Genomic DNA, 18,184 nt, shown 5'->3' on the forward strand with positions numbered 1-18,184 from the left:
GGACGTTTGGTAAAATATTCTTGCAGCTGAAAAGAGATAAACCAGGTGAGCTGGTTCTACAAGTGAAATGGAGGATCATGATACTGGAATCTCACCTAATTTCACCTCCTCCTTCTCCCTGTCACCCCTTATTCAGGCTCCTTTTAGAGAATCTGTGGATGTCCAAGGTTGCAAAGTTCTGATCCAATGCTGAGCCTTTGATGATTAAAATTTTGGGTTATGTTTTGTTTCTCTTGAAAGAAAAAGCACCATACTTATAAGCTGTTATCTTTATTTCTCATACTGAAATCTTCACCTAAAAATACCTCTTAAAAACAAACAAACAAACAAAAAAACTCAATTAAAATATTTAAATATCAATGTTCATGAAATGCGACATTTTTTTAAAATGTATGATTCTTAATGAAAACTGACATATGTAAAAAGTAATTTTTCAAAATACAGCATTTGAAAATGATGACCAGATGTCTTATGGTTCTACTGCAGTTCTTTACATTTATTAGAGCACCACATGGCTCACTTAGGAAATGCTGAGCTGGCCTGACATTTTCTATCCAATACAACTTTTCATCCATCTGTTTTCACATTAATTATTTTTTCATTTCTGAATATTAGAAGGGGGATAAAAGTGCATCTGAAAAACAGAAAAGCAGCTTGTGCTTTTATATGGAGCTATTGCAAGTGGCATAATAATATATGCTTAGCACTGCACCTTTTTCTGTATTAAAGTGTCGAGTGGAAGGTTTGGGAGAAAATGTCAGACATAGCTAAGAGAGATACGGTTTAGTTTAAATTGTACACTGAAGGAAGAGAAAATATGACCTAAGTCAAAATAAGATCTGCTAATATGTGCTCCTTCATGACACATTTCCTCTGCATCACTTTCTGCTGCCTGAATCTGATTCAGCAAGACCTTGCTCACATGAATAGTCTTACTAAACATGACAGGGCTGCTGGAAGAGTTGGCAGGTCTGGAGCCAGAATGTGTCATAGTTACATGATAGCACATTGAAAGCAGCTGAGTATCAAGGGACATTCACAGTTGTGAACTTAAGTCCTTTTTCCAGGTTGCTTTCAAACTGATTTATGTGTTTTAAACATATTACCTTTTTTCCATAAGTGCTTCATAAACAATGAATACTGCTTTCTTCTTCACCTGCCTCTGCTTTCTTCCTCTCTTTTCTTCAGGAGAATAAAAAATAGAAGGAAAAGTACATCATGTACCATCTCTGATTCTATATATTCAGCAAATGAGACTGTAAAAAAAAAATTAGAGATTTTGCGTATTAAATTGACTAAACTATATCAGTAAATCTAAATTGCTTTATGTCAAGGAAGTCCAACAACTATTACAGAACTGTTTAGTGGTGCATCCTTGCATGCTCATTGAACATCTTCATTGTAATCATGTCACAGAGTCATAGAATTATAGAATGGATTAGTCTGGAGAGGACTTCAAAGATCATCTAGTTCCAGCAACCTCTGCAGTGGGTAGAGCTGCCCCCTACCAGCTTATGCTGCTATCCAACCAGGCCTTGAGTGCCTCCAGGGATGGGGTGCCCACAGCTTCTCTGGGCATCCCCACCATCCTCTGAGTGAACATTTCTTCCTAACATCTAATCTAAATCTCCCCTCTTTTAGTTTATAGTTATTTCCCCTTGTCCTGTCACTATCAGGGTGTAAAAGGTTGGTTTCCCTCCTGCTTGTAAGCTCCCCTCAGGTACTGGAAGGCTGCAATGAGGTCTTCCTGGAGCCTTCTCTTCTCCAAATTACACACTACCAGGGCTTGTTTGGGGGTAAGTAATAAAGATTAAAGATAATACCACAGTGTAATTGTTAGAACACATTAAAGCTATTATAAATAGAAGAAGTCAAATTGGTATTGCTTCATACATTATTAATATGAACAGAAATAGCCCCTACCCAGAAACTAGATCTGAGAGATCAAGACTCTGTTTCAAGAGTCTCAGTGAAAGGCTCCAAGGAGTCTAATCTTAAACAAATGGAGAAGAGAAAAAAGAAAAAAGAATGAAAAAACAACAACGGGAAAGCCTCCGATTCTTTTGGGGATGAGATGAAATCTGAAGACTTGATTTATACTGTCTATAAAATACTGAATTATTCTACATTATTCTATATAGATAAACAAGAAGATACTGCATCTAAAAATACCAGATGGCAGTTGAGAAGCTTGGATACCTAATTTTCCAAACTGATCCTTACAGTAGAATGAGAAAAAATATTTTTAATATGAAATTGGAAATTATTTCTTTTTCATGTGGTTGCATTTTCAAAATTCTTTAGAAGGCTTACTCCAGTGTGAGGTTGATTTGGTTTTGTTTGCTTCTTCTGTATCAATGAAAATATCAGTTTGAAGTCTTCTGGTCCTGTATCGGTGATAGTGATTTTGCAGTAGCAGTAATGCAGGATTTATGCCCATTTATAAGGGCAGGCTATGATTTTTCTCTCATTCATTAGCTTCTACTTTTGGCACATTGCTGCATCATTGAAAATTTTACAGCTATTAGCTAAGAAAGTGTCTAACATCCCACTTACCAGGTTATGAACTGCATTTTGTTATGCTAGGATCAAGCTGTTAAGTAGCAACATAGTGAAGAACTGGGTAATAAAATACTTCATGGAGAATGTTTGATTAAACATCTGTAGTTTGAGATATTTGTGTTTGTTTGTTTGTTTGTTTGTTTTGTTTCTGAACAGTGTTAACTTTCAGCTAGATTCTATTTTCTTCCTCTGTATGAGTGGACTTAATCCTTTTTTTGTTTTGTTTTATTTTGTTTGTTTGTTTTGTTTGTTTGTTTTTTAATGAAACACTCTAGAACTGTTTACAAAGTGAGTTTCTTAATTATAGTTGGTTTAGGGGATATGTACAAATGTGAAAAACCTCAGAGGCAGAGCGGCGGAAGACCAATTCAACACCCTTTCTGAGAGTGAGTCAGTTCAAAATTAAATTTGTATGCTACATAGAATTTTCTTTTGCTACACTTTTTTTATATTATGGTTTTATAGTGTTACTCAACAAAGCATTTGCACATGCTTCATAAGAACACATTAATAGACTTTCAAAAGACTAAGTAGCTATTATTTATTTTCAGATAAGAATCTATGTCTGGATGAGTTGTGGTTTTGTTTTATCTATTTCTTCAATATTTTAAAGAATGTGTCCTTTACTTCATAGACTTCTGAAATTATTACAGTTGTAAAAAAACTTTAAGATTGTCAAGTTCAAACATTAAGTTCAACATTTTCATCAATAACACTGATGACAAGTGCACCCTCTGCAACTTTGCTGATGACCCAAGCTGAGTGGTGAGGTTGACATGTAATAAAGAAGGGATGCCACTCAGAGGGACCTTGACAAACTTGGAAGGTGGGCCCATGTGAACCTAACGAGGTTCAGCATAGCAAAGTGCAAGGTTTTACATTGGAAGAGGAGAAATCCCAGATATGAATGCAGACTGGGAGAAGAACTCATTGAGAGTATCCTTGCAGAGAAGGATCTGGGGATCCTGGTGAATGAAAAACAAGATGAGCCAGCAGTGTGCTCTTGCAGCTTGGAAGGCCAATGTTATTTTGGGCTCCATCAGAAGAGGGGTGCCCAGTAAGGACAGAGAGATGATTGTTCCTCTGTACTCTGCACTCTTGAGGCCTCATCTGAGGTACTATGTCCAGGTCTGGGGCTCCCAGTACAGGAATGATGTGGAGTTGTTGAAGAAGGTCCAGAAGAGGGCCACAAAGATGATCAGAGGGCTGGAGCCCTCCCCTACAAAGACAGGATGAGAGAGCTGGGCTTGTTCAGCCTGGAGAAGAGAAGGCTGCAAGGGATTATGAAAAGAGGGGGAATCAACTATTCATGAGGTATACAGTGATAGGACAAGGGGAAATGGTTTTAAGTTGAAGGAGGGAAGTTTTAGGTTGGATGTCAGGGGGAAGTTCTTTACTATGAGAGTGGTGAGGTGCTGGAACTGGCTGCACAGAGAGGCTGTGGATGCCCCATCTCTGGAGGTGTTCAAGACCAGGTTGGATGGGGCCCCGGGCAACCTGGTCTCGCACTAAATCTAGAGGTTGGTGACCCTGCCTGTGGCAGGAGGGTTGGATCTTGATAATCCTTGTGTTCCCTTCCAACCCACGCCGTTCTATGATTCTATGATTATATGATCACCTAACAGCACCACATTCACCACTAATCCATGTCCCTAACTGTCACATACATGTCTTGAAAATATCTCCAGGGACTGTGATTCCACCTCTTCCCAGTCAGCCTGTTTCATGCATAACAACTCTCTATGAAGAAAGTCTTCCTGATACCTAAGCTAAAACTCTCTAGAGCAACTTGAGACCATTTCCTCCTGTCTTATCACTTGTCACCAGAGGAAAGAGAATGGCATCATCATCACTGTTGCCTCCTTTCAGGTATTTGTAGGAAGCAATGAAGTTTCTCCTCAGCCATTTTCTCCAGGTTAAACAGCTCCAGTTCCCCCAGTTTCTTTTCAAAGTTCTTGTTTTCTAGTCCATTCATCATCTTTGTTGCTCTTTTCTGAACATGTTCCAGCATCTCAATATCTTTCTTGCACTGAGGGACCCAGAATTGAACACAGTACCCAAGGTGAAGACTCACCATTGTGGCATACAGAAAAACAATCACTTCTCCACTTCCATTGGCCACATTATTTCCAATGCATACCAGGATGCCAGTGGCCTTCTTGGTCACCTGAGCACAGTACTGGTTCAGACATCTGTTGACCAGCGTCTCCAGTTCCTTTTCTGCCATGCATCTTTCCAGCCACTCTGCTCCAGGAATACACCACTGCATGATCCAAGTGCAGGACTCAGCAGTTAGCTTTGTTGAGTACCACACAATTGGATATGGTTCATCAGTCTAGACTGTCTTGAGATCCAATCCTACCTTCAAACAGATCAACACTTCTTTCCAAAATGGTGTCATCTGCAAATTTACTGAGAGTGTGCTCTATCCGCTCACCAATATTGATGATAAAAATATTAAACTAAACTGACCTCAATATTGAGCCCTAGAAAGCACCACTTGGTACCAGCTGTCAATCAGACTAAACTCCATTCTCAATGACCCTTTTTGCCTTGCAATCTAAATAGTTTTTAATGCAAGCCATGCGCAACAAATTTCTTTAGGTGAAGTCTGTGGGAAACAATATACCCTGCTAAAAATCCAAGTAAACAACATTCCCACCCTTTTTCTTGTCTGCAAAGTGTGTCAAATTGTCATGGAAAGAGATCAGGTTAGTTGTGCAGGATCTGCCTTTCAGAAACCTGTGCTGACTGGGTCTGACCACCTGGCTGCCCAGTGTATATCATATGATGGCACTCAAAATGACTCCTTAACCTTCCCCAGCACCAAGATCTGACTGACAGGCCTGCAATTGCTTGGATCCTCATTCCTGCCTTTCTTGTACATTGGTATCACATCCATTATCCTCCAGCCAACTAAGAAATCTCAAGTTAGCTGTGACTGCTTGTAAATTATAGAAGTGTCTTGGTGATCACTTCTGCCAATTCTTTCAGCACCCTTAGGTGTCTCCTGCCCAACCCCACAGAAAATAGCATGTTAAAGTGATGTAGTAGGTCACTAATCATTTGTCCTTGGATTATAAGGGCTGTATTCTGCTCCCTGACTGTCTTCCAGCTCAGCAGATCAAAAACAATTAGTCTTACTAAAAAAGACTGAGGCAAAAAAGTGTTAATGTCTCAGCCTTTTCCTCATCTCTCACCACTATGTTTCCACTCATATTCAGAAAAAGATGGAGATTTTCCTTAGTCATCCTTTTGTTGTTCAAGTACTTCTAAATTTTTTTTTTAATTGTCTTTCACTACATTATCCAAGTTAAGCTTTAGTTGGGCTTTGTCCCTTCTGATTTTCTTCCTGCAAAGCCTTGCTGCATCATTGTCTTCTCATGCTCCTTACATACTTTTTCCTAACTAACTGTTCATGGTCAGCAACACAAAGGCACATCATCATTAGAAAAAATCAGTAGTCTTCAGCTTAATAATTTAAAGTAAAAGTGGACCTTCAACTACAGTAAGTGATTTGATGTTTCCAAATTCATTCAGTGCTAAAAAATGAAAGACTGTGGGAAAGTTAAAATTACAGACTTCTTATTTTCAGTTACATTCCACATCCAAAGACAAGGCTTTAGATCATGCTGTCTTCCTTCCATCATTCCTCCTTTGTTATAGTCTGAACACTGGTGACAGGGAACAGTAAACCGTAGGCACTAACTCAAGAAGGAATGAACCCAAAAGCTGAAAAAAATGACAATATGAATTTCTTGGGTTTTCATTTTTATAAAATTGAGCTTTTAATAGTGAAAGAGTGGACTTGATTCAGTCAGTTTAAGATGGGTAGATTGGGAGAACATAGCACTCTTCCTCATTTCTCATCCATCCTTACTGTGAATGTAAACTCACCGCTAACATTGTAGGCCGTTGATTTGTATGGAGACATAGGAAGTACTCTGTGTGGGAGTCAGCAATGGAGATGCTCCCTAGACTTACCTTTTTTTCTCTCTTTCTCTCTCTCTCAGAACCTCTTTTTTAAAAATATATTTCCTGATTGCAACCATCATTTTAGCCATTTATTTTCTCATACGTATCTCTCCTTGAACAGAAAATTACGCTTTTCAAAATTTCTAGTGATTGGATATGATCTGTTAGTGTATTTTACTCCCTGTTACATTCTCTTCTCCAGAAAATCATAGTATTCATGTACCCATTCCCTTCCTGTAACTCTTTGGTCAATAATTGTCACACCATTTGTGGTAAGAAAGAAGTTACTAAATAAGATTACAAACCAATGAAAAAAAATAATTATGTGTGTCTTAGCAAAGTATGATGTCCTTTGTTTCCTTACAGGATCATTTGTGAGGCTGGACAGCCTTAAGCCTATAATAACAATAGTAGTTTTGCAGATTTTGGTGTTCTGTTTTGTTCACAGTGAATACTGTTGCAGAAGCTTTTTACTATGCAACTATGCCTTGATACTGTGGATGTAGCAATGAAGAATTGGAGCATGTAGCTGCTGCAGAAAGTCCCTTAGAATTAAAACAAAATTTTGCATGAACAAGACCAGAGAAGAGACCTGAATTACTTTCTTTTTCTTTACACGTTGGCCTCAAACTTAAAAATGCCATGTGTATAAATGGAACAAAAATAACAACTTGATATTAGAATGATAATCTCTGTTACATTTATACATGCATTACATAAATAGCTTTTAAATGTGCCATTATAATATACAAGGGTCTATTTTTGTCTCAGTTATTCCTGTGAGAATATCACAAATATTCCTGTGAGACGGAAATTTGTTTGGCTGAAAGGTAAAGGTGATAGAGAGACTTGCAATTTGTTGTTGTTTATCGTGTGAACCATAGTTATGATGGTTACAATGGAAGCAGTAGAAAACATCATCGTAACTTGCAGAGGTCTGGCAAGGCCAGTACTAAAGTTGTGGACAACTGCATCTATAGTCAGCTCCTCTCACACAGTCGCACATGTTGTTAATGCGTTGGCTGGACCACAGTCTATATTTAGTATAGAATCTTGGTTCTCTAAACTCAGTTGTTTAGAGAACTTAAACAGAATATCAGCAGTATCTCCAAACTTTCATCTTCAACCATAGTATTTTATGCAAGGCCGCTTAGACCAGGTTTGCTCATGAAAATTTTGGGAAAAAAAAAATCCACGTAGCAGGAAATTAATGTCTCTGCTCATTACATCATCATAGAATCATAGAATGGTCTGGGTTTAAAGGGAACACAATGATCATCTAGTTTCAACACCACTGCTACATTGAGGGTCACAAACCACTACACCAGGCTGCCTAGAGCCACATCCAGCCTGGACTTGAAATGCATCCAGGTATGGGGCATCCACAACCTCCTTGGGCAACCTGTTCCAGTGCATCACCACCCTCTGTGTAAAAAACTTCCTCTTAATATCTAACCTAAACCTCACCTTAAAACCATTCCCCCTTGTCCAATTACTGTCCACCCTTGTAAACAGCCATTCCACTCCTGCTTATAAGCTCCCTTCAAGTACTGGAAAGTCACAAGGATTCCCTGGACCTTTCTCTTCTTCAAGCTAAACAAGCCCAGTTCCCTCAGCCTTTCCTCATAGGAGAGATGCTCCAGTCCTCTGATCATCTTAGCAGTCCTCCTTTGGGTCTGTTCCAAGAGCTCCACGTCCTTTCTGTACTGGGGGTCCCAGTTTCTGGGAAAAATAAACATCTAAAAAAATAATACAAACTGTTTTTTAACTATAGTCTATGTACCCATAATCAAATGTCTGTTATAAGTGATGAATGAAATCTTGAGATTGATCCACATCAGAGGACCTTGTGTCAGAATTCAGTTTATAGGGGTGCAAATTTGAAATACTAGTGCAATCCAGCAAATATCTGCACAAGCACAGATGCTGGTTTACAATAGAAAAATGGCAGTTATGTTGCTTTAAGATATATTATGTGAGAATAATTATATTAAAATATTGTTGTTTTTTTCTTTTTTTTTGTTTTTTGTTTTTTTTCTCTCTCTTTTTAGATCTATTCTGCAACATGAGCACATTCCAATGCTGCAGTATTGCCGTATTGTATCTTATTATATGCCAAGAGCAATAACATAAAACCTTTGTTTTTCCTACATGCTCCATTTAATCTCTACAACCAGGATTTAGCTCAATGGAGTGTGTATGTATACCAGCACTACACCAGTCCCATTCTGGAACTGCAGCAGCTATTTCTTGATCATAAATTTCTAAGCCATGGCAATGCAGAAGTGAGGCATATAGGTGAAAACCATGGGAAGTTTAGTATCTAGTAAATTTAACAGTCACTTTGTGTAGCATTTGCAATAAACCCCATCCAGTTGATAATATATTAACGCTACATGTTCTAAAGAGATTTAGTCTTGTCTTGGCAACAGCAGGAAGAATAGGATATAAAGTGTGCAGAAGTTCATATTGCATTTCAGGAAGCTCATTCATTTCTTATTAGTTCTGGACCAGTGTGTACAGGGGAGGAAGGAAAGGGGAGGATGCATTTAGTTCTAAGAATATAAAATTTAAAAAGTCAATTTATAAACATGGTATTTGAGTATAAATATAGACTGTCATATTTTCAATGACACTCTAACAGTAATTAGCACATTTTGAAAGTATATTATTTGCCTCCAGAAGGGGAAAATATGGATTTACTGAAACTGCATGTAAACAGTCTCAAGTGCAAGTTTACACAATTATTCCAAATAAAAAAGTCTAGAATAGACTAATACCCAACAGCAGCTGACATGAAAAAAGCTAGTTTTGATGCATACATAGTATGTTTTCTATAAAGTTAAAAAAGACAGCGAAAAGGAAATCAAGACCTGGACTTCCTCACCTATTCTTAAGTCCTATTTCTATATCTCTTATAGACATTTTAGAGAAGCAGACACTTAGAAAAGGTAATTGATCAGATGTACATGCCTACATTACAGATATCTCAAGTTCAACAAAATGTATCCTGCTCTAAATGATCATCATATCAACATTTCCATCCACTGCTACTAGTTTCTGGTTACCCAATTGTAATTGTCTCTCTGTCTCTCTCTCTCTCTTTTTTTTTTTTTTTTTTTTTTTTGACTCTTTATATAACAGACTCATCAAAGTATCTCAGTCGTCTTTCTTCCCATGCCCTAAATGTATGTTAACAGTGGCAGTTTAATATAGTGATCTGTACATGCCAGCAGGAAGGAGCTTGCAAAATGGGATACAGGACTTCTGGTACACCAAACCTAGCAGAGCAAAAGAAAATATTTGTGGCAAATCTTACCTATGGCTGAAGTAATACGTAGCTATCAGGTAGAAGAACAGAATATGTTTATTAAATTATTTTCTTCTTAATTTTCTTAACACCTTGCCACATCCATGGTTTTCTGTGGGAGATGGAGAGGTCAGCTCAGCCTTGTTGAATGTCAGCTCGCTGACAGTGAGACTGGAAAGGGAAAGGAAGGTCTGAATAAATAGGGGTGTTTTGTACCTAGGCATAAGATAAGCTCACTGTTTGTTATGGAATTTGTTTGCTTTCTAGCCAACGGATTGTTAGTGGAAATATACTGAATGCTAGAATATTAAAAGGCTTGCTTTTTAAGCAAGGATACGCAAGATTATACAGATACACAGCATCATGATCATAATCATCATAGCAATAAAGAAGTCTTCCTGGCACGAGAACCCTGTGTCATGTTGCTAACCCGCAACAGTTTTCAATTACTGTACTTATCTTTGCATGCTTTTAAAATACTAGCCATCACCATGAATTAATTCCACAAGCTTTTCATGTAGTCTTTCAAAAAACTGGGAGGGTGGGGGGTGTTTTCAGTACGGTCTCTGTGATAAACTTACTGTGGTCCATCAAAGCAGCAGTCCACTTTCAGTGCGCATTTGTATTTTCAGGATTCCTTGTGAATCTGCTCAGTAAGTCAGCTAACTATTCTACCCGAAAAAGGAAAAATACTTGCAGATACCTCCACCTCTTGTTTTGTTCATAGTTCATTGATATTATAGGTGTGAATAAGTCAGGAAGAATTGGAAATAGTTATAGTTGCAATAAAAATATCAAAGTGGAAAGAAAATGCTTTCATTTTTTCCAATGTCATGGGATTTGAGATAAAAATTAAGTACAGGTACTGCCTAATTGATGACTGCCATTTGGGTTTTTCAGCCTTTTACAGACAGTCACTAATTTCCTAACTGCAATAGCTAGCTCTAATTCAAGCATTATTCAGCATTTATACCACTGAATAAAATGTGGTAGTACCAATTTCATAAAGGAAAACTCCCTGCTATTTCTTGAATCCTGGGCTATAGAAGTCAGTATTTCTTTAGTTCATGAGGAAGCCATGAAGGAGAAAAGCTGCATGAGTTCACTTCCTAGACAAAACAAAGAAAGTACAGATTCCCGTAATTTTGCATCATAAGACAAAGTTCCAAAGTGTTTTTTCTGTGAGACCATTAGCTTTTAAGAGGATTTACTATTGAAAGCAAGTTGATATTGATGAAGACATTGCACAAAAATTATTAAATGACTGAGACCTAAAATCAGAAAATAGTTAAACTGGGTGTTGGGTAATCACTATGTTTAGTAAATCACTCAAGCAATGCTAGAAGCAAAGATGAGAGGAGGAAAAAAATGTACTTAATAATCTCATTAGTATGAAAGTATAAAGAAAATAGATTAAAATTTCTCTAAGGAAGAAGACAATAAATTTGCCAAGAAAAATAAGCCATGTTGCTAGCCTTCTTCTTTCAGAAAGATTTTGCATATACTTTTCTGGGTTACAAGACTTACCCCTCTAGTTAAAACCATGTATTGTTTTCATTTATCAGTGTTGCCTAAACAGCAGCAAAATATGTTTACATAAATAAGTATATGTGAATTCATTTATATGATATTCAGTCCAAAAGTGTGATATTAACGAGATGGCAAGAACACTTCAAAGATAACATTCATTAAAAATTTAAATTTGTAAGCTTAAAGTAACTTCAGTAGTTCATGTATCACTTACTGTGTGCTAGGTTACATATATTTCAGTAATCTTTAAAAAGCATTTAAAAAAAGAAAACAAAGACAAAAAAAAAACCAAAAAAACACCCCACTGCTACAGGTTCAGCAAATAGATTTTCAAAATACGGTCCACTACTTCAATTGATTTTGACCACATGGGTGAAAAAAATCTCTGCGGTAAAAAAGATAGCAAGGGAGTTGCAGAAAGATGTTGGAAAGAGAACACAAACAGATATCTGTTAAAAATAGTTGAGAAGAAGCCTCCTTGTTCTTGAAGATGATGTACTGTACTTTGTGTTATATAACACAAAGGAAAGTGATTTATAGCAAATTGGCTGTAAAAACACAGACGAGTAACATTTTGTTCCTGTTTTCTTGTGGGATAAAGTATGTTGTGGACACCAGGGAACTGAAAGGAAGTACATTGGGGAGATCTGAAGGAATGAATGGTTAGGAGATGAGTTTCCGAACTGCTAAAGAAATTGAAAAATGAGCAAACCTAAAAAAAGAAATGTGAAGAAAAGAGTAAGATACACAGTGGGAGAACCAAAAACCAGATAAGTTTATTTCAGAAGAAAATAATATGAAGATAACACGATATCGTGATTATTAAAATCTGCATCTTGTTTTGCTTTTCTTTTTTTTCCTTTTTTTATTTTTTATTTTTTTCTCCCCCTACACTGATTACCTGCACTGCTAAGGTTTTTTCTTTCACTTTTGGTAGAAATTGTAGGAAGTTAAGTGTGTAGTGCTCTTGTGGGGTGTCTATATTTGGCACCACACAGGAAAAATTTAGTATTAATAGACTCCTCCTTTTTGTGTGCCCCAGTGGCACAAGTGGTAGGAATGCCGCGTTGCAACACCGGAGGCAAGTGGTATAAGTGCTGCTCTGCTAAACAGAGGCTCGAATCCCGGGGGGTTGGACTCAGTGATCTCTAAGGTCCCTTCCAACCCGCACGAGACTATGATGATACTATGATGATACACTGAAGTTGCTGAAAAAAAAACAACCGATAAGACAGAAAATTAATTATAATCTCCCTATAACTGTTAGGAAAAACTGAGATGGTTATGGTCTCATATTTTAGGGAAGAAAGTGACCTTAACTTAATGTGAAAGCATTAAAGAATAATTAAACTGAGTGCAGGGGTTCCCATAGCCTTACACACAGTCTCTTGAAATCTGCCCTATCTACTTGAAGAAATGCTGCAGACTGCTGTCAGTCATAATGGTAAAATGGAGAATAAAGATTTAAGAATTACTGACCTTAAAATCCCTGTTTAAGTCCTTCACAATCTGCTGAAAAATGTCTGTAAAACAGTAATCAAATGTTTTATTTCCCCTCTTACTCAGTCTTTGGTTTGTTAAGATACTGCTCTCTTAAATATTTTGGTTCACAATCAAGTTTCTTTTCAAGGTGGTGATTCCTCTTCTTTTTCAAGGATCTTGTTCTTTCCTTTCTAGAGTTTCAGAATAGTATTTTTTTCTTTTTAATTTTATATCTTTGTAATCTTTCGGTACTCATTATATTTCAGTGCAAGAATTACTACTATGTTTATTAATTCAAAATCAATTTCTTAATTAGTAAAATTAATTACTACAATTGGCAAAATTACAAAATGATGACAAAATGTTTCATATTCATTAGCATGCTTCAAACAAAGAATATGTAGCTCAAGTCAAGCTTATGCCCTGCAGCAGAATGAATTAATGGGAAGTTAGTTCCCACATGACCCTTCATCTGAAGAATAAGTGTTGTCAAGTGTTACTGAATCTACACATGTAGATTTCTGGAAAGTACACATGTAATATGTGACATATATATATATATATATATATATATATATATATATATATATATATATATATATATATGTCAATTTATTCCAATTTATTCTTCAAATGTACAGGACTTTTTTTTTTTTTTTTTTATTTGATTGCTATCTGCCCTCAGTCATCTACAGTAGGTTATGCAGTTTCTTTAGATGACTAAGATAACAAGAATAGTTAATCCACATTTTAAGGGTCACTAGCTTAATAAATATTACATTAAGGTGAATTGTTCATATTCCTTTTTTCTCATTCTTATGGATTTGTAAGGGTTTTCATGTCTTTTCTTTTCCTGTATAGTTTTTCCTGTCAACTGAATAGTAAAAAAGAAACAATTAATTAATTAATTAATTTTTAATAATAGATTTCTACTAATAAATAATTGAATGACCTTATTTCATGTAATCATGCAAATTTTTGTTCCTCGTATTAATGTTCATCCTTTTAGAATTTAGGCTGACAGGATTTTACTTTCATACAAATAAAGCAATTTTCACAATGTATAGAATGTGTAAAAGTCCTTGGTGAAATCAACCTTTTACAACTTCTTCATAGAGTAACAGAAAAAAAAAATCCAGATATGTTTTCATCTGAATAGTTCAGATAGACAAATTAAAAATTTTATGGAGCCTGTGATAGGTTGTCACTAAATACTGATAACTAACTCAATTTAGAATTACTACTTTGTACACATTGTAGCTAAAGTACATTTGAATTTCTTGTAGGATAATTAAGCACTGCATGTCAGAATCTTAAAAGAAATGTGTTATTTTTGAAATAATTCCTTGTATATCTCATCTTAACTGCCTAATTTTAGGTTCTAGGTAAACATTATCCTTTTTTTCATCCCTAGTTTTAGCTAACATATTTCATGCATCACCATAAGAAAAAGTGCTTTCTTTGATTTTTTGTGAGAATGATTTCAAGCCATGTTGCAGGAAACCGATGCTCTATTTCCAAGTTCTTTCACGGACTGCTAAGATAATATTGCCTTATGAATGTTTTCCATGACTAATAACATAAAAAAGTAGATGGAGAGTTAAAGATAGTAGAAAAGCTTATTTATTTATTTTTTCTTTTCAAAGCCTAGGCATGAAATCCCTGCTCCTCCAGCAATATTTTTACTTTGTCATTTCTCTGCTGAGTAGAAAGCAGGGATTCAACACACACTTCAGAATGTCAGAGCATGGTATTTTACTGAACAGAACCAGAACTTGGATCTGTGGTGTAAGAAGCTTGTGCAAAAGAGCATTTTACTTTCCTATTAGCCTCAGCTACATTCCACTTATCCAAGACAGACCTTGTGTTGGTAATATGGCTGTAAATTAGGCACCATGATCACTTTTAACCATGTTATTGAACTGGAATCTGTATGTTGCGTCTTAAGAAGTGAATCAGTTCTGGTCTGGAGTTAACTGCTCTTGTAGATCCTGAGTTTGCCTTATAGGCTATGATAGGCTGTGGATTTGGTTCAGCTCACCTCTGTTGATTTTAAGCACTTGGGTGGGAACCTTCCTTGATAGTGTATTTGAGTGGTGTCAACTAACTTGACTAGTACAAAAGGACTTAGGGAACATGAGCATATCAAGAATTACTGAGGAGAACTAATAATAGATTTTTTAATTGAAACAATCTATATATTTAATTATTTTCTTTAGAAGACTCAAGGGACTTTTGAACGAGAAAACCATTATCTGTAGAAAACTGAGCCATTGTAGGCCAGTCACAAAGGAAGCAACTGTAATTTTTGTGATAATCCATCCAGCTGTATGGTTCTGCTGTTTGCAGTGGTAGTTTCACCTGCTTTTAATGGGTGATTCCACATGAGATGAATAATATCTTAAAAAAATGCTTCTACAATTATTTAGGAGTTAGGCCAAAGTCTCTCGCTCCTCTTTCCTACAAGAATGAGAGGAAAACACTGCACTGTATGCAAGAAGGTATTATGAAGAATAATCATTCAGTGAGCAGCTGCAACATGCATTATAAGTGGTAAATGTTAATAAAAGCATACAAACTCAGAATATATTATAAAAGCCTACCCCAAGAGACAGTCTTCTAAGTCAATCAGTATTTTGTTGTTCTGTCTCCTGGAGAGCAGGGTACTGCTAGTAAATACATAATGAGTATTTACCACAAGTCTCTTGGTATTTCTTGAATGATCTTAAAAAGCACAGTTATGAAGCATCATCTTTATCTCTAAAACCATCTTCAGCATCTACCTCGGAGATGCTCTTTCCCCTTCCCTGTTCTCTGAAGTAGCCAGGCAGAGCGCACGATCCTCCTCCTTACTGGTGAAGACTTCTCCTGGCTTCAGAAGTAAGTTCAGTCTATATCCAGAAAGAGGCATCTTTTACGTAACTTTGTAAATAAATAATTAAATAAATAACATTTTAGAAGGTATTGGATTTTATTGTCTAAAAAAATTGTTATTTGTTTTGATTTACAGGACTCATCACCTGCCAATTCTGTATCTGTCAGCAGACAATCTCCTGTAAGCCACTGATTCACGTTCTGTCAGTAGAGTCGCTGGACATTAAGGCTGAGCAGTTTGAAAGAAAAAACATGAGTCTACAGCTGTTCTTTGTAAAGTTCAGTGAAACACAGACAACCTTGAAGCAGAAACCTCTGTTTGATCTCAACTTGTTTTCCTACTTCAGCATCCACTCAATTTATCTCAAGCAGAGGTGTATGCTGCTTGCAACTATTTGAGACAAGCAGATATTGTACATAGATGCTTAGAGGATGTACACAAAGGAGAAAATCACCTGTCTGCCATAATGGACTTCAACTGATGAAAATGGGCAGAAAGATTCATCTTGTACAATAGAAGAGAAGCCATTTCTGGACCCTGAAGCAAGAATGTGACTTTCTTCGATATTATATTCACATATTATTACCAAAATATTCTCTGAAAAGAAATGTTGAAAGAATATCGGGGAGAATGATACAAGATGAAGCTCTTGGATGAAAATCTCAGGTCAGTGAAGAAACAGTCAAACCCAATGAATTCTCTTTCGAGTTAACTTCATGCTTTTAGTCTATGAATCTGGGGGGGTCTGTGGTTTTACCTAGTCCATGAAAAAATTGAAATAAGGCAATTGTTTTATCAGACCATCCTGCATATTCAAGAGGGAGTTATCTTCTCTGTTAGCCAACCCTTGGAGGACTGCTTCAAGTAGCTGACTCCTTGACAATAAAAGGATTTAGTGAACAATTCATGATCATGACTCATGTAACTTTGCACATTTTATTCTAATACTCTTTTTGTAATGTTGTTTCAAAAAGCAAAATAAAAGTTTTCTTTTAATTATGACTTCTAAGAGGTTTTTTTTTTTCTATTGACAAAACATAGATAAAATACCATTTCCCATTCTTTCAGTAACTTTTCACTTAACTGACCTTGTTTCATGTTACTTTTTCCACCTTTTCTAAGCTAACCTGGCAGTAAAAATATATGTGTTTAAACCAAAATAAACATCAAATAGTACAAAAAGTAACATTCTATGGCTAAACGATAGTGAATCTATTGAGAGGGACCTATACATTGTGGAGGCAAATCATTGTATAGGCAATATGTTTGTAAATACCAGTACAAGGAGAAACAGAAATTTTGCATGAACTGTTGAGCTTGAAGAAAATCAGGGAAGAAGATTCAGTGAGATCTTTCTGTATCACAGTTAAACTATTTCCTAACGTTTCTATCTGTAACCTATTGATGGGGCTTCATAAGCATGATAGAAGTTCATTTGCAAGACATTTACTAGAATTTGTACAACCATTATTTTGCTGTTTGATTTAGTAATTCTCAGGTGAGTTGTATGTTTTCACAGAGCAAACATAATATTTTACTCTATTCTTTTCCTCTCATGTTAGAGAACCTAGGAAGTCTACTTTTCATGGCAATATCAAAATATAATCAAATAATGTTTAGAATTAAGGAAAACAAGTTTTGGATAAAGCTTATATTTGACAAATAAACGTTTAGATGAGATTTTTGTTTAAACTAGCTGCTTTATTTTCTTTTTCTGTCCTTCCCACCTGTCAGAGGAGCTCACTCCTTGACTGGAAGAAAATTTAGTGTGAATTAATTTTAAATGGGACTAAGCCAACTCTATTTTCCTGGAAAAGAGTCTCTGTGTGTCTGCAGAGGTCTTGTCAACCTGTCTTAGAGCCAGAAATTCCTTTACCTCAATTGCTTGATCTGGTAAACATCCTCTATCTGTTCCTAGTGCAGTTGGGGATTGGAAAAAATTGTGCACACTCTGAGCTGAAGGCCTTCATTCAGAATAAACTTTTGCTTAATGCTTTATTGTGAGTCATACCTTATTACCGCATTATTTAATGCAGTGAAAATACATGCTACATCTATATGAAATCATCTTGTTTTCTGGCATTTAAGGAAAAGCTGCTTCTGTGTTGTACAGGTGGCAAACGTATTCTGAACTACTTGAATATTTTAACAATGACATTATAGCCATGTTTTAAGGTGAATTATTTTCTTTCAGTTTTGACTAGAAAAATGAATACATGATTAATTCCTCAGTTTCTATTTCCACCTGCTTGTGATGTCTTCAAAGTTCACGTTCTGGATACATGTAAAATTAGTATTATATAAGATTTCACAGACTAAAAAAACTTATCCTGGACGGAGAGGACGGCATAATTGGTGGCCTGGAAATTTGATTAAAGCTAACTAATCTAAGGAAAACCAGGAGCACTGTCTTCAGCTTCCATGGAGAATTTTTGGAGATAACCAAGTTC

General features: G+C 36.2%; 1 protein-coding gene across 2 annotated transcripts in view; it reads left to right on the top strand.

Moving 5' to 3' along the window:
- NALF1 (NALCN channel auxiliary factor 1) overlaps positions 1-18,184 on the top strand; it is a 410,411-nt gene that overhangs the window by 155,102 nt on the left and 237,125 nt on the right. Inside the window, exon 2 of one of the 2 annotated variants that reach the window (XM_085552628.1) lies at positions 15,870-16,736. The exons of the other annotated variant lie outside the window; for it this stretch is intronic. Coding sequence (XP_085408754.1) covers positions 15,870-15,926 — 57 coding nt within the window. The 3' untranslated portion in view covers positions 15,927-16,736. Of the gene's footprint in view, positions 1-15,869; positions 16,737-18,184 lie in introns of those variants that run through there. 2 annotated transcript variants of the gene reach the window in all.

Source organism: Coturnix japonica, chromosome 1, assembly GCF_054131305.1.
Source record: "Coturnix japonica strain WE chromosome 1, WE-NBRP24, whole genome shotgun sequence".
Lineage (NCBI taxonomy): Eukaryota > Metazoa > Chordata > Aves > Galliformes > Phasianidae > Coturnix > Coturnix japonica.